The 17,500-nt window shown below is 44.3% G+C and overlaps 1 protein-coding gene across 10 annotated transcripts in view; it reads left to right on the top strand.

The window, feature by feature from the left end:
- The window catches only part of LOC143027069 (transient receptor potential-gamma protein-like), a 529,595-nt gene that overhangs the window by 198,321 nt on the left and 313,774 nt on the right, over nucleotides 1-17,500 (top strand). For all 10 annotated transcript variants that reach the window (XM_076187981.1, XM_076187982.1, XM_076187986.1 and 7 more), the window contains exon 2: nucleotides 701-831. In XM_076187981.1, coding sequence (XP_076044096.1) covers nucleotides 701-831 — 131 coding nt within the window. The remainder of the gene's footprint in view (nucleotides 1-700; nucleotides 832-17,500) is intronic.

Below are 17,500 nucleotides of genomic sequence, written 5' to 3' on the forward strand. Positions count from 1 at the left end.
TCACAGCTGAAGAGTTGTCAAAAAAAGAAAAATATTAATCCGATGTCTCTCTCGCACGAAATTGCAAGGACATCCATAAAATACTTTTTCAATTTTGGAAAATGTGTTACAGATTATATTTCTTTTTTAGTTTTGATAAAGATGTTTTCCATTTTATTTATTTTCTTTATTTATTATTATTATTATTTTTTTTTTGAAAATGTGTTCGAGATTTTTTTATTTATTTATTTATTTCATTTATTTATTTATTTATCTATTTATTTATTATGTTATAAAATTACGAATTTGTTTACTTTTGTTAAAAATGTGCTCCAGATTTTTTTTTTTTTTTTTTAAGATTTTTCTTTTTGGGCAATTTTTTGTTTTTAAGCTTTAAATATTTCTCATCTTTATAACCAATGAAAAAAATCCCTGGCATTATACTTCTGTGGTGTTTTTAAGCACAAATTGGATATATATTTTGCTTAACGTCTTCATCGCCATCTTTATCACCATCACCACCATAATTTTTACAATCACCACCAAATTATTTTTACTGTAATAGTGGCTTGATATTATTAATATAGTTGTTATTTACGAGTACCGCCATTTTCGCTCTTATTACAAATTACCCCCAAAATCTCATGATCATTACCATCGTGTTCTCTCTTGTCCCTTCTTCGGAGGAGCTAATTGTCCATTTCTTCTTCTCCTTCGTCAGAGCCACTCCATCCATGGCATGGGCGAGGAGGACCGTCACAACCGTCCCCATCAGGAGATGGGGCAACTCACCTTCGAGGAGAAGAAATTCCTCCTGTCGGTGGAGCGAGGAGACGTCGCCGGTGTCCGAAGGTGAGTACCACCATCGCCTCTTCCTTCTTCAGGAGAAGTCTTCAGGAGGTCACACTGGAGGTCGCATGTCCCTTGGCCCATGGGTAGCGTGTGGGGGAAGAGGGGGGTTTATGGGCTGGGGGGGGGCGTTTTTGGGTTTCTCCTGAGTGTGGAGATTTTGGGGGGAGGGGGGTTTATTACGCGCTGTCATGTGTATGGTTGCGTATGTGAACACTGGGGTATGAAGTTGGACGTGTGTGGGTTTGCACAGGTACGCACACGCCCGGACGCGCGTACACACGCACGGACGAGTGTACACACACACACACACACACACACACACACACACACACACACACACACACACACACACACACACACACACACACACACACACACACACACACACACACACACACACACACACACACGCACACACATACACACACACATACATACATACACACACACACACACATACATACATACATACATACATACATACATACATACATACATATCCTTCGTTTGGGAAGACGGAGCAGAGTAACCCAACCTAGCCATGGGCACATGCGTACTTGTGGACAGTTTGACCAGGCACGCTATTTATATTAGCGCTGTTATTATTATAAATGTTCTTTTTTTATACAAAACACAGAGCAACATTTTGAAATAGGATATTCCTAATTGATTGCTGCTATTTTCATGTGACTTTGTGTCCAGGAAAAAAAGGTATATTATACTTTATTGGTTTATTTTGTATTATCATTGTTATTGTATCGTGGGACTTAGAACAGACTCATTTGTCGTAGCCTGTTTTTGTCTCAGTCCCTTCAATAGGGGGACTTTGTTCTATCTGATGACAGACGATTTCATTCAACTAAAGGTACGATTAGCCAACCACCACAGCCAATGGCGGGTGACGCGCATCCTACTACCTGGCATCCTACTTGTGTAAGCGTGTTGGTTATAGGTTTGGTTAAGATTACCAGCCTCGTACTTTGCATCTCGAGGGAAAACAGCCCCCCAAAAACAAAGAATTAGTGCTCTAGCCAATCGTTTAATGATCATTGAGCATCCATAAACGATCATCGTTGAGCAATAATCGTAATGAGTAAAATGTTCCTTAAGGTGGCAAAGACTCGAGACGAAACGGGGACTCGAATACTTGGGGCCATTTTTTGGGCTGGGTTCTTTAATTTAGGTGAATAAAATCATCTAACGGCAGCCTGAAAATACAAAATGCATCACCTTAATGAAAGAGATAGGGTCATTATAGGGTCATTATTATTAAAAAGCCTCCAAGGTCACATAATCAAATGACCTTTAATTATTCTATTCCTTCTCCATATTATGACTCTGGAACTATATGTCTGTATATTAATAGTCGAACTGACGTACATATTCATGTTATCGATCATATAAATGTATTAATAATTCAAAACCAAAACAGAAAATACCTTTGTCATTTCGGTGTATTAAAAAAGAAACACTATTATCGACCATGACACCAACTTGTTATAAATGCCGCCATACTTATGATGTCACTCAACTCGTAATGTATTTGGAATCCTCTCGCGCACTGGATTGTGGTGTGCTGTTTAGTTCACTATATACTTATACATACATACATACATACATACATATACCAAGGCTTTTTCCCCCTTCCAAGGGAGGTAGCCACAAAGGGAAAGGCATAAAAACACTCCCACCCATTTCATCCCTAAATACACTCCACACCCCTCCCACCCTTCCTCTCATCTGAGCACCTCCTGGATGACGGGTCATCCCTGCACCCTGCCCACCGCCCTGGGTCAGAAGCAGTGTCGCAAGACACAGTACATCCACAGCAAGGCCGCTTCATTTAATCGGCGACCCCCCCTCTCCGTCCCCCTTTGCATATAAGGAGAGGACGGGGAGAAATCCCTTCGGGCTGCGTCAAAATTTACTCACACATACTACCCCACCCCCAACCCCCCTGCCCATTCCTCCTCATGCAGTCACAACATCATCCATATACAACCATTCTCCACTCACCTCTGTCTTCCGTCCTCTCCCTTCCTTCCTCAACAGACATTCCCCTCTTCCCCAAAGCCCCCTTCACCCCATCCATCCACCCATATCATAGGACGTACCCTCATGTTCACTCCCTCCACATCTGCCTTCCATACCTCTTTTACTAATCTTTCTTCACTCATTCTTTCCATGTGTCCAAACCATCCTAATATTCTTTCAACACCCTCACCCTCTCCCAAATCCTTTTTCACCCCTGTTCTCCTCCTCACCTCCTCATTTCTCACTCTATCTAGCCTAGTAACCCCCACCATACTTCGCAGACACCTCATCTCAAACACATTCACACTCCTTCTCTCTTCTTCTCTTATGTTCTTCTCTTATATACATATATATATATGTATATATACATATATATATATATATATATATATATATACAGTATATGTATGTATGTATAACGTGTGTATGTGTGTAAATATATATTACATATATGCATATATATATATATATATAATATGTATAATATATACTATATATATACTGTGAATATATATACATATATATATATATATATGTATACATATGTATAATATATAGGGATAAATAGTGTTTTTATGTATACATCTATATAATAAAAAGCCTTATACAATATATATATATATAATACATATATATACATAACATATATATATATATATATATATATATATATGTACATATGTATATATATATATATATATATATATATATATATATGTATATTATGTGTGTGTGTGTAATACATATATATAATATATGTATATATATATATATATATATATATATGTGTGTGTGTGTGTGTGTGTGTGTGTGTGTGTGTTAAGAGCATATATAGACAGGAGATTATCTCTTATACATACTTCATTGAAACTGATGGCTAATTATGGATTTATTATTTTCTTAAATGTATTTTCCATGTGTCTTACTATGGACCTATGTTTCTTTGAAAGGAGGTTTATGAATTCACTCTAGGTGGTCACATACAGTAAAGTCATATACCTCCTTTCAAAGGAGCGGAAGTCCATAGTAAGACATATGGAAAATACATTTAAGAAAATAATAAATCCACAATTAGCTATCACTTTCAATGATATATATATATATATCTATATATATATATATATATATGTATGTGTATATATATATATAAGATATATATATATATATATGTATATAAATATATATGTATATATATGTATATGTATATATATGTATGTATATATATGTATATATATATATATATATATATATATATATATATGCGTGTGTGTGTGTGTGTGTGTGTGTGTGTGTGTGTGTGTGTGTGTGTGTGTATGTGTGTGTGTGTGTTTGCGTGGGTAAGTCTAATACTAATCAAATGTAATTTAAAGTTTGACCGTAAAAATGAAAAACTCCTAACAAATGAATTACATCAGGTCAGATTAAGTCATGTTAGGTTAGATCAAGCTAGATTAGGTCAATGTAAGGATAGGTCAGGTAAGATCATATAGTCTAAGAGATTTATATGGCAACCCCATACCGTCTGGGGTCTCTATTTCCCCAGACCACTTTCGTATCGTGGTCCGTCCTTCAGTTTTGTAATAAAATCGATTGGCGCTGGCTCCGAGAGAAGCTGTACAGTGAGGCACTGGAGGTCTTTGTCGTGGAATCGTGCGCTGACGGCGCCCGCGCCCGCCCGTGGCACTGCATAATCGGGCAACGGGCACTCGAGCCTTGAAAGCCCGTCCTCCCCTTCAGGCTGTGTATATGCATATGTGCATATATGAATATCTGTGTGTATATGTATGTATGCATGTGTGAATATGTATGTATATTCGCAAGTATGGGTATGTGGATATTCATATACGCATATATGAGTATGTATACATGCATATATGAATATATGTGTATACCTGTACATACAGTATGTGTGTACCGTATATGTGTAGATGTGTATTTGCAAAGGTAATTCCAAAAGTAATGCTTCCTATTTTTCTTACTCGCAACTCGAAAAGTTGAAAAGTTACGAAGACAGAAGTGACAGCATTAATACGAGCGGACATTTTTGCTCTATAACTAATTTCTCCACGGAATCACCTCTTCTCTCAATGCACTTTCGTCAGTGATGAGCAATGGCCTGTGCATAGCCGTTTAGAGCGCGGTTTGTCACTTAAATCTCTGTCGCCAACCCGGAGTCGACGAACCCATATTCTAGCCATCGTGACATCAACTCTCTTGGCTCCGTAAACGTTCACCAAACGCCGGTGAATATCGTTTGGTTCCACTTCTGCGTGGAGGCATTCAGTGACGCATCTCTGCCTCTGACGCACATCAATAACAGGAATTATTTTATTAAACTACCACACCGTCAATATCTACAACAGAGATGGAAATTTCAGGCTATAAGCGCGAGGGTTCAGTCATTATACTAATGCTATAAACAGTCTCCTCGGATCCTTTGGTGAAAAAAAAAAAAAAAAAAAAAAAAAAAAAAAATACTCTTGCAACTTTCCTCGTACATATATCTACGCGTACAAATATGTAATGTATATATGTATATACTCTCTATCATCCCGTCTAGCATATTTCACCTCATTGTGCCCAGTATGCCTCCTTTGCCTTATCTCATCTACCTTTACAGAAGGAATGAGGGAACGCAGGGTGAAAAAAAGGAAACTTTATTGTGCCAATATATCAACTGTCTTGTCCCATGACCAGGAGTGTGTATGTGTGTGTGTGTGTGTGTGTGTGTGTGTGTGTGTGTGTGTGTGTGTGTGTGTGTGTGTGTGTGTGTGTGTGTGTGTGTGTGTGTGTGTGTGGTTCTTTCTCCTCTCATCTCTCTTAATCTCGTTTCTTTCTTTTCTTCTCGTCTCTTTTCTCCTCTCTTCTCTCCTCTACTCTCTACTCTTTTCTTTTCTCCTCTCTCCTCTCGTCTCTTCTTCTCTCCTGTCTCCTCTCGTCTCTTCTTCTCCCCTCCTCTTTTCTTTCTTCTCTTCTCGTCTCTTCTTTATTACCATTCTCTCCTCTCCTCTACTATACTACCTTCTCTCCTCTCTTCTCTCGTCTCTTCTCTCTTTTCCTCTCTCTTCTCATCTCTTCTCTCCACTTCTCTCTTCTCCTCTCATTTTTTCTTCTCTCTTCTTCTCTTCTCTCTTCTCTTCTCCTATCATCTCTTCACTTCTTCACTTCATTTCCCTCTTCCCACTACTCCGCCCGGGTTCATCCTGGGGTCCCGGTCGAGGTAGGCACCGTTCAGCATGAGGTCCGTACGCGATCGAGAGTTGGCGTCACGGGGTATTGAAGGGATTGCCCTAGACCTTAGCTCCTGCAAAGGTCACCTAAAGGTCACCCTTGAGCCTTGACCTTTGACCTTTTATCCTGCTCTTACCTTTACTCCACCTAACTTCCCCCTTCCCATGACCCTCTGCCCTTTGTACCAGGTGTCTGTACCAGAACTTTGTTGCTCAAGGAGACATGAACGTTCGTTTAGGTTCCCCCTTAGAGTGCCCTTAAAGGTCCCCTTAGGTTGTTCCTAAATTACCATTGGGTTGAGCCTAGATTAATTCTAGATTGGTCCTAAACTGGCCTTTGTTATTCCCTGAGAATTTGCATACATAATGATGTGACTCTTGCAATCAGTTTGTCTCTTTTGTATTTTTTGGGGGTCTTTGAAAAAACCCCATAACACTTCAAGGAGCTTTCAGGGCCTGGGTATTAAAATACGCGACTACACGCACGCACACACACACACACACGCACACACACACACACACACACACACACACACACACACACACACACACACACACACACACACACACACACACACACACACACACACACACACACACACACACACATTATACAGTATATGCGCATACAAATTCTTCTCTTCTTCATATTCCATTTTTTACTCATCTGTCCTTTGGCGTGATTCTCTGCCTTTTTCCTCGGGGACCTTTGTCCTTTGCCCTGACCCGACCTTCGGCCCTTTTTCTGCACCTTGTACCCTTTCTCCAATTGCCTCCGTCCTTTGAAGAAGCTTCTGATCTTCGCCCTTTGTTAGACGCTCTGTCCTTTTTCGCTTCCCTTTCATTGCTTACCTACGCATTCCTTTGTCAACCAATTCCCCTCCCCCCAATCTTCACCCCACCAATTCCCCCCCACCAACTCTCCCCCACCATTTCTCCCGCCACCACCTCTCCCCCTGATCCTTCCTCACCATTCCTCCCCCATCATATCTCTCCCAAACGTCTCTCTTCTCAATCCACCTCTCTCCACAGTCCTTCCCCCAACATTCCTCCCCCAAATTCTCTCCAACCATCATATCCCCTTCACCCCCTCACCCCCAATATTCACCCTACCACATCTCCCCCAATCCTCCCCATCACCTCTCCCCCCAAATCCTCCCCATCACCTCTCCCCCAATCCTCCCCTACCACCTCTCCCCCAATCCTCCCCATCACCTCTCCCCCAATCCTCCCCTACCACCTCTCCCCCAATCCTCCCCTACCACCTCTCCCCCAATCCTCCCCTACCACCTCTCCCCCAATCCTCCCCTACCACCTCTCCCCCAATCCTCCCCTACCACCTCTCCCCCAATCCTCCCCTACCACCTCTCCCCTAATCCTCCCCATCACCTCTCCCCCAATCCTCCCCTACCACCTCTCCCACATCCTCCCGTACCACCTCTCTCCAAATTCTACCCTACCACCTCTCCCCCAATCCTCCCCTACCACCTCTTCCCCAATCCTTCCCATCACCTCTCCCCCAGTCCTCCCCATCACCTCTCCCCAAATACTCCCCTACCACCTCTCCCCAAATACTCCCCTACCACCTCTCACCCAATCCTCCCCTACCACCTCTTCCCAATCCTCCCCTACCAACTCACCCCCAATCCTCCCCCATCACCTCTACCTCCCGTTATCGTCTTCTCATCCTTTCTCCCAACCCAATACTCTCCTTTCTCACTCCACCACCACCTCTCCCTACCCCCACTCCCAATACCGTCTTCTCCCTCCCCCTTCCCCCAATACTCTCCCCCCTTCCTTCTCTCCCTCCTCTCCCCGTCCATCTGTGTTATTACTGTTTTGTGCTACATTCCCTTTGCTTTTATTGTGTTACCAATATTACTACCATCATCACTACCATCAGTATTAATAGTACAATCACCACCACCACATCCACCACCACATCCGCCACCAACACCACTAACTCTACCACATCCACTACCACCACCACAACCACCACCACCACCACCACCACCACCACATCCACCACCAAATCCACCACCAACACCATGAACTCCACCATAATTATCTCCACCACTACCACCATATCCACCACCTCCACCACATCCGCCACCAACACCATGAACTCCACCACAAATTATTTTCACCATTACCATCACCACCGCAACCACGAGCAACTCCACTATCAACACCATGAACAACACCCCTTCCACCACCATTTCCACCACCACGTCCTCTACCACCACCACCTCCACCTCCACCTCCACCTCCGCTACCATCCATTGATGTTCCCACAGAAAGAGAACAGACGAACACCTGACTAATGTGTTCTTTGTTCTTCATTTCTTTGTTCCTCATGACTTTGCGTTCTTTCTTCTTCTTCATTTCCTTTGGCCTTCCTCCTCTTTCGGGCCCTCCTCTCGAAGGCGCAGTGTCCCGAACTGGCGCCACGAGGACAAATAAAATCGCCTGGCGACAGACGGGATTAGGGAGTAAAGTGCCACGCGACACGCAACGGTTAGCTCGGAGAGGAATGGATTGAGTCGGCGACACAGTAAAAGAACAAGTTTCTGCTTACCACTACAGATCAGGTCCCTATTCTCCTCCACCTCCTCCTCTTTATCCTCCTCCTCCTCCTCCTCCTCCTCCTACTCTTCCTCCTCTTTCTCCTCCTACTCTTCCTCCTCTTTCTCCTCCTACTCTTCCTCCTCTTTCTCCTCCTCCTCTTTCTCCTCCTTTTCCTCCTTCCCTCCTCCTCCTCCTCCTCCTTCTCCTCCTCCTCCTCCTCCTCTTCCTCCTCCTTCCCTCCCCCTTCCTCCTCCCCTCCTCCTCCTCCTTCTCCTCCTCCTCCTTCTCCTCCTCCTCCTCCTTCTCCCTTATCCTTCATCCTCCTTATTCCTCCCTTCTCCTCCTCCTCCTCCCCCTCCTCCTCCTCCCCCTCCTCCTCCTCCTCCTCCTCCTCCTCCTCCTCCTCCCCCTCCTCCTCTTCCTCCTTCTCCTCTTCCTCCTTCTCCTCTTCCTCCTTCTCCTCTTCCTCCTTCTCTTCTTCCTCCTCCTCCTTCTCCTCCTCCTCTTTCCTCCTCCTCCACCACCACCAGGTGTCCGTATGTGGGTGGGAGGTGAGCTTGTGTGTTTGCGGAGACTTCTTCCCCTCCCTCCCCCGCTCCCACTTTCACCCCTTCTCCTCCTCTCCCCTTATCCCCCTCTCCCCTTCTCCCCCTCTTCCATTCTCCCCCCTCTCCCTCACTCACTTCTCATGCACGTTCAACTAATCATCAATACCAATTAATCCCAATTCATCTCCGCTCTTCCCACCTCTCCCTCACTCCTCTCCCCCACACTTCCTCTCTCCTCTCCTTCAGTCTCTCCCTCCTCTTTCTCCATTCCTCCCTCCATCCTCCCTCCAGTCCTTCCGCCATCCTTGAGTCTGCTCCTCTACCTCTCCTCTTCTTCAGTCTCTCACTCCCATCCCTCTATTCTTCCCTCCAATCTCCCTTTTCCCCCTTCTCCCCTCTAACTTCCCCTCCATCCTCCCTCTCCATCCCTCCCACCCTCCATCCTCCCACTCCCTCCCATCTCCCTTCCTCCTCTCAACCCTTCCCCACCCTCCTCCCTTTCTCCCCATCCTTTACTTTCCCCCCAATTCTCTCATCTCTCTCCCGTCTCGGTCTCCGTCTCACTCTCTCTTTCTACCTCTCCCTCTCCTCTGCCTCTCTCTCCCTTCCCTCCTCCTCCTCCTCTTTCTCTCCCTTCCCTCCTTCTCTCTTAAGATGCAGTGTTGAAGTCCTCACCCAGGGCCCTTCTTTTGACGTCCCTCCAACGCGGCGCCTCTTCCCACGCTCTCAGAGGCGAGGTCCTCGCTCATTGGCTCCTCCTTAGAGCTTCCGTCTTCGCCTGTCATGTCTTGTCTTGCTTTCATCTCCTTGTTTTACATTTCTTGTCCACTTCATCTCCCTCCTCTACCGTTCCCTCTCTTGGCCTCCCTTTCCTTCCTCTTCCCTTTCCTCCCTTGGCCTTCCCTTCTCTCTCGTTCCCTCTGGTTTCTTTCTTTCTCTTCCTCTCTCCTCTTTCGATTTATTCCTGCAGTGTTCTCTGATTTCCACCAGCGACTGACTGTTACCTGCACGAACAGTTCCTAAAACGTATAATAGGGCAAAGGCGACGGTTTTAGTCTCAGCTACGCGCCTCCTGGCGTAGCCGTCTCACCTTTTTCTTCATCTTGTTTATTATGCCCTTTTTTTTATATATATATATTTTTTTCATAACTTTGGGGTGTCTCCTTGTCACTATTTGTACAATTTTTCTTCTCCACATCCTCCTCCTCCTCCTTCTTCTCCTCCTCCTCCTCCTCCTCCTCCTCCTCCTCCTTCACATCTTCCTCCTCCTCCTCCTCCTCCTCTCGTCTCCTCCTTCTTCATCATCTCTTGTTTCATCTGCATCACTTCGTTTTGCTTCGCCCCTTTAAAAAACGTCGGGTTTTTATTGTCCTATTACTTCCCTGGCCCCTCCTCCTCCTCGTCCTCCTCCTCCTCCTCGTCCTCCTCCTCCTCCTCCTCCTCCTCCTCCTCCTCGTCCTCCTCCTCCTCCTCCTCTACTCCTCCTCCTCCTTCTCCTCCTCCTCCTTATCCTCCTCCTACTCCTTATCCTCCTCCTTATCCTCCTCCTCCTCATTATCCTCCTCCTCTCCTCCTCCTCTCCTCCTCCTCCTCCTCTCCTCCTCCTCCTCCTCTCCTCCTCCTCACTCTTTTCCTCCTCCTCCTCCTCCTCCTGCTACTCCTCCTGGTTCTATTTCCCTCCTACTCCCCCTCCTCCTCTTCCTAGTTCTATTTCCCTCCTCCTCTTCCTCCTCTTCCAGTTCCTTCTCCCAGTCTTACTAGCTTTTCTTTTCATTCCTCCATCATCCTCATTCTTATTTTCATTATCCTCCTCAATCTTCTTCTCCTCTTTGTCCTCCTTCTTTACTTCCTCCTCCCTCTCCTCCACGCCTTCCACCTCGTCCTCCTTTCACTTACCCTCTTCCTCCTTTCTCTTATCTTCACCCTCCTCCTTCTCCCCTCTCCTCTTACTCCACTTTTTCCAATTTTCATTCAATTCCAGTACACATTGTTTCCCCCCACTCGTACCTCTACACTCCTCTTCCTCCACCTCCTCCTCCTTCACCTGTAAATTCTCATCATTGTTTCCTTACTTCCTCCTCCTCCTCCTCCTCCTCCTCCTCTTCCTCCTCCTCCTCTTCCTCCTCTTTACTTTGTTTCTGTTCCTCCTTTCCATCCCTCCGGCTGTCATTGCTTTATATTTTCTTTTCTTTCTTTTTTTTTTTCTTTCTTTCGTTGGCTCCTCCAGGTCCCTCTTTCCTTCTTCGTTCATTTGATTTCGCCAATTATCTAACCTTTTGCAAGTCCTCGAGCCCCCCGTCCCCCCTCCTACCCCTCCCCCTCCCCACCCCTCGCCCTCCCCGTCCCCCCTCCCCTCCCTCTCCCCCTCCTCCCTCCCCCGCCGTCTCCGCTGCCCGTCGTTGCCACCCCCGTTCTTGTTCCATTTCTTCCTCACTTCCTTATTCTATTCTTCCTCCTCCTCCTCCTCCTCCTCTTCCTCCTTTTCCTTATCTTCCTTCTCCTCTTTCTCTTCCTTCTCCTCTTCATCTTTCTCCTTCCTCCTCGTCTTCCTCTTCTTTCTCCTCCTGCTCCTTCATTACCTCTCTCTGATCCTCATCCTCTTTTTCTATTTCCCCTTTCTCCTTTCTCTTTTTCCTCCTGTTCCTCCTCCTATTCCTCCTCCTCTTCCTCCTCCTCTTCCTCCACCTCTTTCTCCACCTACACTCCACTCTAAGTTATTTTTCTTATGCCATGGACCTTCCCCTCCCCACTCCCTACCCCTCCCTACCCCTCTCCACCTCCCCCACCCTACCTCCCCCTCCGCTTCTTCAAAGTCTTAAGTCTGTTTGTTTCCTCAGTTTTGCTTTGATCCCCTCAATCAGGTGACGTCCTCATCGAAGCTTTCATTCTGGTTAATTTCAGGCGATATTATTCAGCTGAAGGGACGGGTTTGATGTCTTATGGGGTCCCGGACGTCGTGGACCCCGTTCAGGGCTAAGTCTGCCCTCTCTCAAGGGAATTAAATTGCCTGGCGTTAGACAGAATCAAGTGTTCAAAGAGCGACGCCGAATTGAAGGGGTTGTTGTTGGTCGGCACGGTCTCTCTCTCTCCCTCTACCTCTCTCTCTCTCTCTCTCTCTCTCTCTCTCTCTCTCTCTCTCTCTCTCTCTCTCTCTCTCTCTCTCTCTCTCTCTCTCCTCTATCTCTCTCTCTCTCTCTCTCCTCTATCTCTCTCCTCTCTCTATCTCATTCTCTCTCTCTCTCTCCCCCTCTCTCTTTCCCTCTCTCTTTCCTCTCTCATCTCTCTCTCTATCTCTCTCTCTCTCTCTCTCTCTCTCCTCTCTTCTCTCTCTCTCTCTCTCTCTCTCTCTCTCTCTCTCTCTCTCTCCTCTCTCTCTCTCTCTCTCTCTCTCTCTCTCTCTCTCTCTATCTCACACACACACACACTCTCTTACTGTCATTCTCTTTCATTCTCTCTCGTTCTCTCACTGTCATTCTCTTTCATTCTCTCTCATTCTCTCTCTCACTCTGTATATATATATATATATATATATATATATATATATATATATATATATATATAATATATATATATATATGCATATTTCTCCCTTCCTCCCTCCCTATCTCTCTCTCTACTTTCTCTCTCTGTCAGTCTATCTATCTTTAGCTCTGTGCGTGTGTGTGTGTTTATGTGCAAGTTTCTGTGTGTCTGTCTTACTCTCTCCTGAGAAGGCCTCAGACAACCTCGTGACCTTAATTGTCCTTTTTTCTTCCCCGTCCTTAATTGCCCTTTTAATGTCTCGTTGCCTCTCTTCTTGGCTATGACGTCATTTCCTCTTTATGCTCTTTCTCTCTTTGTCTCTCTCTCTTCTCTCTCTTTTCATTTGCACCTCTTGTGCCCACTGTGGAAATAGAAAATTTTTCTCCAATTGTTTTCGATTTGATTCAGAATATAATTTGTTTTCTTCTCCTCTTCCTCTCCCACCTCCTCTTCCTCCCCTCCTCCTATTCCTCCTCCTTCTCCTCTTTCTTCTCCTCTTCCTCCCTTCTCCTCTTTATCCCCCTCCTCCTCTTTCTCCCCTCCTCCTCTTCATCCAACTCCTCCTCTTCTTCCCCCTCCTCCTCTTTCTCCCCTTGTACTCTTCCTCCTCCTCATTCTCTTCCTAACCATCCTTCTCTTCCTTCTATCCTCCTCTTCCCCCCACATTCTCTTCCCTCCCCTCCTCCTCTTCCTCTCTCCTCCTTTTCTCTTCTTTCTCTTTCTATTCCTCCTCTTTTTCCTTTTACTCCTCCACTTCCACTTCCTCTTCCTCTTCTTCCCCCTTCTCCTATTCCCCCCTCCTTCTCTTTCTCCTCCTCATCTTCCTCCTCTTCCTCCTCCTTCTCCTCTTCCTTCTCTTCCTCTTCCTACTTCTCATCCTCCTTTTACTCTTCCTCTTCTTCTTCCTCCTCCTCCTCCTCCACATTTTCGTCCTCCTCCTCCTCCTCCTTATTTCTAGTCGCAGGATGTGCTGGATACTCTCTCGACTTCCATGCCTTCCATTTCTCGTATTGCCCGCCTTCCTTATCTTGCCTTACCTGTATTCCTTCCACCTCATCTGCCTTACTTTCGCCTTATTTGGTTTAGTCGTTACTCGCCTTTATTTCGTCGTACCCGCCTTCCTCTTCTGACCTTACATATCATCCTTCCGCCTTACTCGTCCCCTTTTCGCCTTCCTTTTGCTTTTCTTTCGCCTTATAATAATTTCTTCATCTCTAGTTTCCTTTCGCTGTCCTTCCACCTTATTCGCCTTCCTTCCGCCTTACTCGCCTTCCTTTCGCCTTATTCACCGCCTTCGGAGAAACAGATGGCCTCTCTACAGGCACACCCTTATCTGAATAGAATCATTGAGCAGAAGAAAATATGGGCGTGGGAGGCACGCCCATGTTGCTGTTTTCGTGTTCTGGGGGCGTGTCTTCTCCTCTTCCTTGACCCCGCCTCCTACCACGCCCATCCCCCGGGACGTCTCTCTCCTTCTGCCGCCTCATATATTCTCACTTTCTCACGCTCAGAGTAATTGTATACTTTCTCACGCCCATTTGCACCTGAACTGCGTTTCACTTTCTGCTAACATGCCATGTCCTTCTTCATGATGCCTTCTCACGCTCACGCCCATATCTGCACTCACGCCCACAGTCACGCCCACGCGTATATACACACAGCTATACTCATGCCAATACAACCACCCCCACACTGATTTTTTCTATTTTATTTTATTTTATTTATTCATTGATCTATTTCATTTGTTTATATACTTATTTACCTATCTATATATTTATCTATTTATTTATCTAATTACTTATTTCTTCTTTTATGTATTTATTTACTTATTTATCTATCAGTTCATTGATATTTTTCCTTATTTTTGTTAAATAGAATACAGGCAAAGAAATTCCCACGCCCATCCTTGCTCTCTCGTCGCCTTGAAACCACGCCCACATCCCTTATCCTCTTCTTGCCTTGCCCCTCCCATCTTTCTCCCCCCTTCTCCCCCCCCCCCTCTTCTCCATCGGCCTTGAATTTCCCTCCCACTTTTCTTCATAAATTTGCATTTTTGATCTATGCCTCCGGCAGACAGGTTCAGACCTCACTTTCATATTATCATCTTCATATTTCATATTATGCATACTCTCCTCCCCTTCATTTTTCGTTTTCCCACTCCACATTCATATCTTGAAGTCATAGCGATCGTCTGAAGTAGACTTTATATTTGATTTTTTTTTTCATTTTTATTCGTATCCCATCTCCTTCCCCGTATTCTGGTAGTTTTTTTTTCGTAGGGAGCCTTCCGCCTTTCAATAGGAATTTACCTTCCCCACTCTTCAGGCTCTATCATAGAGTCAGCCATGTCTATAGCTTCATTAGTATTATCAGTTATTACTATTATTTTTTCCCGTACCTCACTTGGCTTCCTTTTTTTTCGTAGGCAACCTTCCTCCTTGCTTTTCTGGAACGAAATTTGCATTAGTGTCTTGAGTTTCCTGTCGGGTGATTTCGCCTTTCCAGCGTCGTCCGCTAGCCCTGATTAGGTCTTCCATTGTTACCCATTTCTTGGTTTCTGTGTTCCTGGTCCATTTCACTATTTCTTTCATTTACCATTTGCATTCCTTGTACTATTTGATAGTCACAGGTGTTCCTATTGTTACCATTCTGGACCTGTGTGTTTACTATTATGTCTATCCTATCTTCTGGTATACTATTTATTTCTCTTTTAATGTTTCTCTTGTTTATTATTAGTTTTCGTTCTTAAGCTTCAATAGAGCTGAAAGAAACTTGATGTCAACTTCTTTTTTACCAGATGGCACTTTACATTATATTCTATCTGCCTTCGGATGATTTTATTAATCTTAGTGGGGGCTCATTGGTAGGGAATAGTTCAACTCTCTCTCTCTCTCTCTCTCTCTCTCTCTCTCTCTCTCTCTCTCTCTCTCTCTCTCTCTCTCTCTCTCTCTCTCTCTCTCTCCCTCCCTCCCTCCTCCCTCCCTCCCTCTCTCTCCTCTCTCTCCTCTCTCTCTCCTCTCTCTCTCTCTCTCTCTCTCTCTCTCTCTCTCTCTCTCTCTCTCTCTCTCTCTCTCTCTCTCTCTCTCTCTCTCTCTCTCTCTCTCTCTCTCTCTCTCTCTCTCTCTCTCTCTCTCTCTCTCTCTCTCTCTCTCTCTCTCTCTCTCTCTCTCTTTCTCTCTATTCTTTAGGGATGTCATCCGCCCAAACCTCAACCTTACTACTCCTCAATTCATCTCTTTCCCTCCCCATTTCCCCTCCCCCTCTCCCTCGCTCCCTCTCCCCCTCTCTCCCTCTCTCCCACTCTCTCTCCCCTTCCCCTTCATCCTACTACTTTCCTCCCTCCCATCCCTCTTCCACTTCTTCCCCTCCCCCTCACACACTCCCTCCTTCGCCCTCACACTCTGTCACCCTCCGTCACCCCCCCCTCTCTCTCTCTCTCTCTCTCTCTCTCTCTCTCTCTCTCTCTCTCTCTCTCTCTCTCTCTCTCTCTCTCTCTCTCTCTCTCTCTCTCTCTCTCTCTCTTTCTCTCTCTCTCTCTCCCTCTAATTTATATGTATCTGAATAATATTTTTTGTTTACTGTGCTCATCTACTTTTCTATTCCATCTATTCTTTCTGGTTATTTAATCTCTCATTTAGTTTTTACGTAATCATTTGTTATGCTATTTTATGTCCGTATTTATCAATTTATTTATCTGCATCCTGATTGACCGAGTTATTGAATTATTTATGTTTTTACGTAATTATTTATTTTCATATTTTATGTATGTGTTTATACGCTTATATATATATTTGTATATTCATTAATTTATTTATATAATTATTTATCTTTTTACGTATCTACTATTATGGATCAGGCTTCCTGATTCAAGTTGAAAAATAAATAATAAAAATGAAAATAAATGACAAAAAATAATAGGTAAATAGAAAATAACAAAAAAATACAAAAATATATATAAAATAAGTAAAAGTATTAAAGAAAATATTAATAAATAAGATGAAAATAAAATGAAAAGATATGACAAAAAATAAAACAAAAACTAAAATAAAAGATAAAATGGAAAATAAAACGGAATAAGATAAATGAACAGATAAAAAAAAAACTATGTCATATAAACTCATTTTCGCCTCTCCCTTCTTGTATCCCGAAGAAGAATCCGATTCCATGGTGCTCCCAAACATTCCCGAAATTCACTACACGTGTCTCCCTTTCTCCCTCATCCACCCCTCTTCCCCCTCTTCCCCCTCTTCCCCCCCTCTTCCTCCTCTTCCTTCTTCTTCCTTCCTCTTCCCCCTCTTCTTCCCTCTTGTTCCTCCTTCTTACTTCCTCTTTCCTCCTCTTCCCCCTCTTCCTCCCTCTTCTTCCTCCATCTTCCCTCCTTTTTTCCTTTCTTCCATTTCTTTCTCCCTCTTTCCTTCTCTTCCTCCCTCTTTCTCCCTCTTCCTCCTTCTTCCTTCCTCTTTCTTCCTCTTTCTTCCTCTTCCCCGTCCAGCTTTCTGTCGAAACAATCCTGTGACTATTTCTCTCTATTGTCTTTTGTTTGTGATCTACTCTTTTCTCTTCTTGGTATCTTGCAAGTGATACACACACACACACACACACACACACACACACACACACACACACACACACACACACACACACACACACACACACATATATATATATATATATATACACATATATATATATATATATATATATATATATATATATATATATATATATATATATATATATATATATATATATATATATACATACACT

Source organism: Oratosquilla oratoria, chromosome 7 (assembly GCF_046742065.1).
Source record: "Oratosquilla oratoria isolate Oo_2021 chromosome 7, ASM4674206v1, whole genome shotgun sequence".
NCBI lineage: Eukaryota > Metazoa > Arthropoda > Malacostraca > Stomatopoda > Squillidae > Oratosquilla > Oratosquilla oratoria.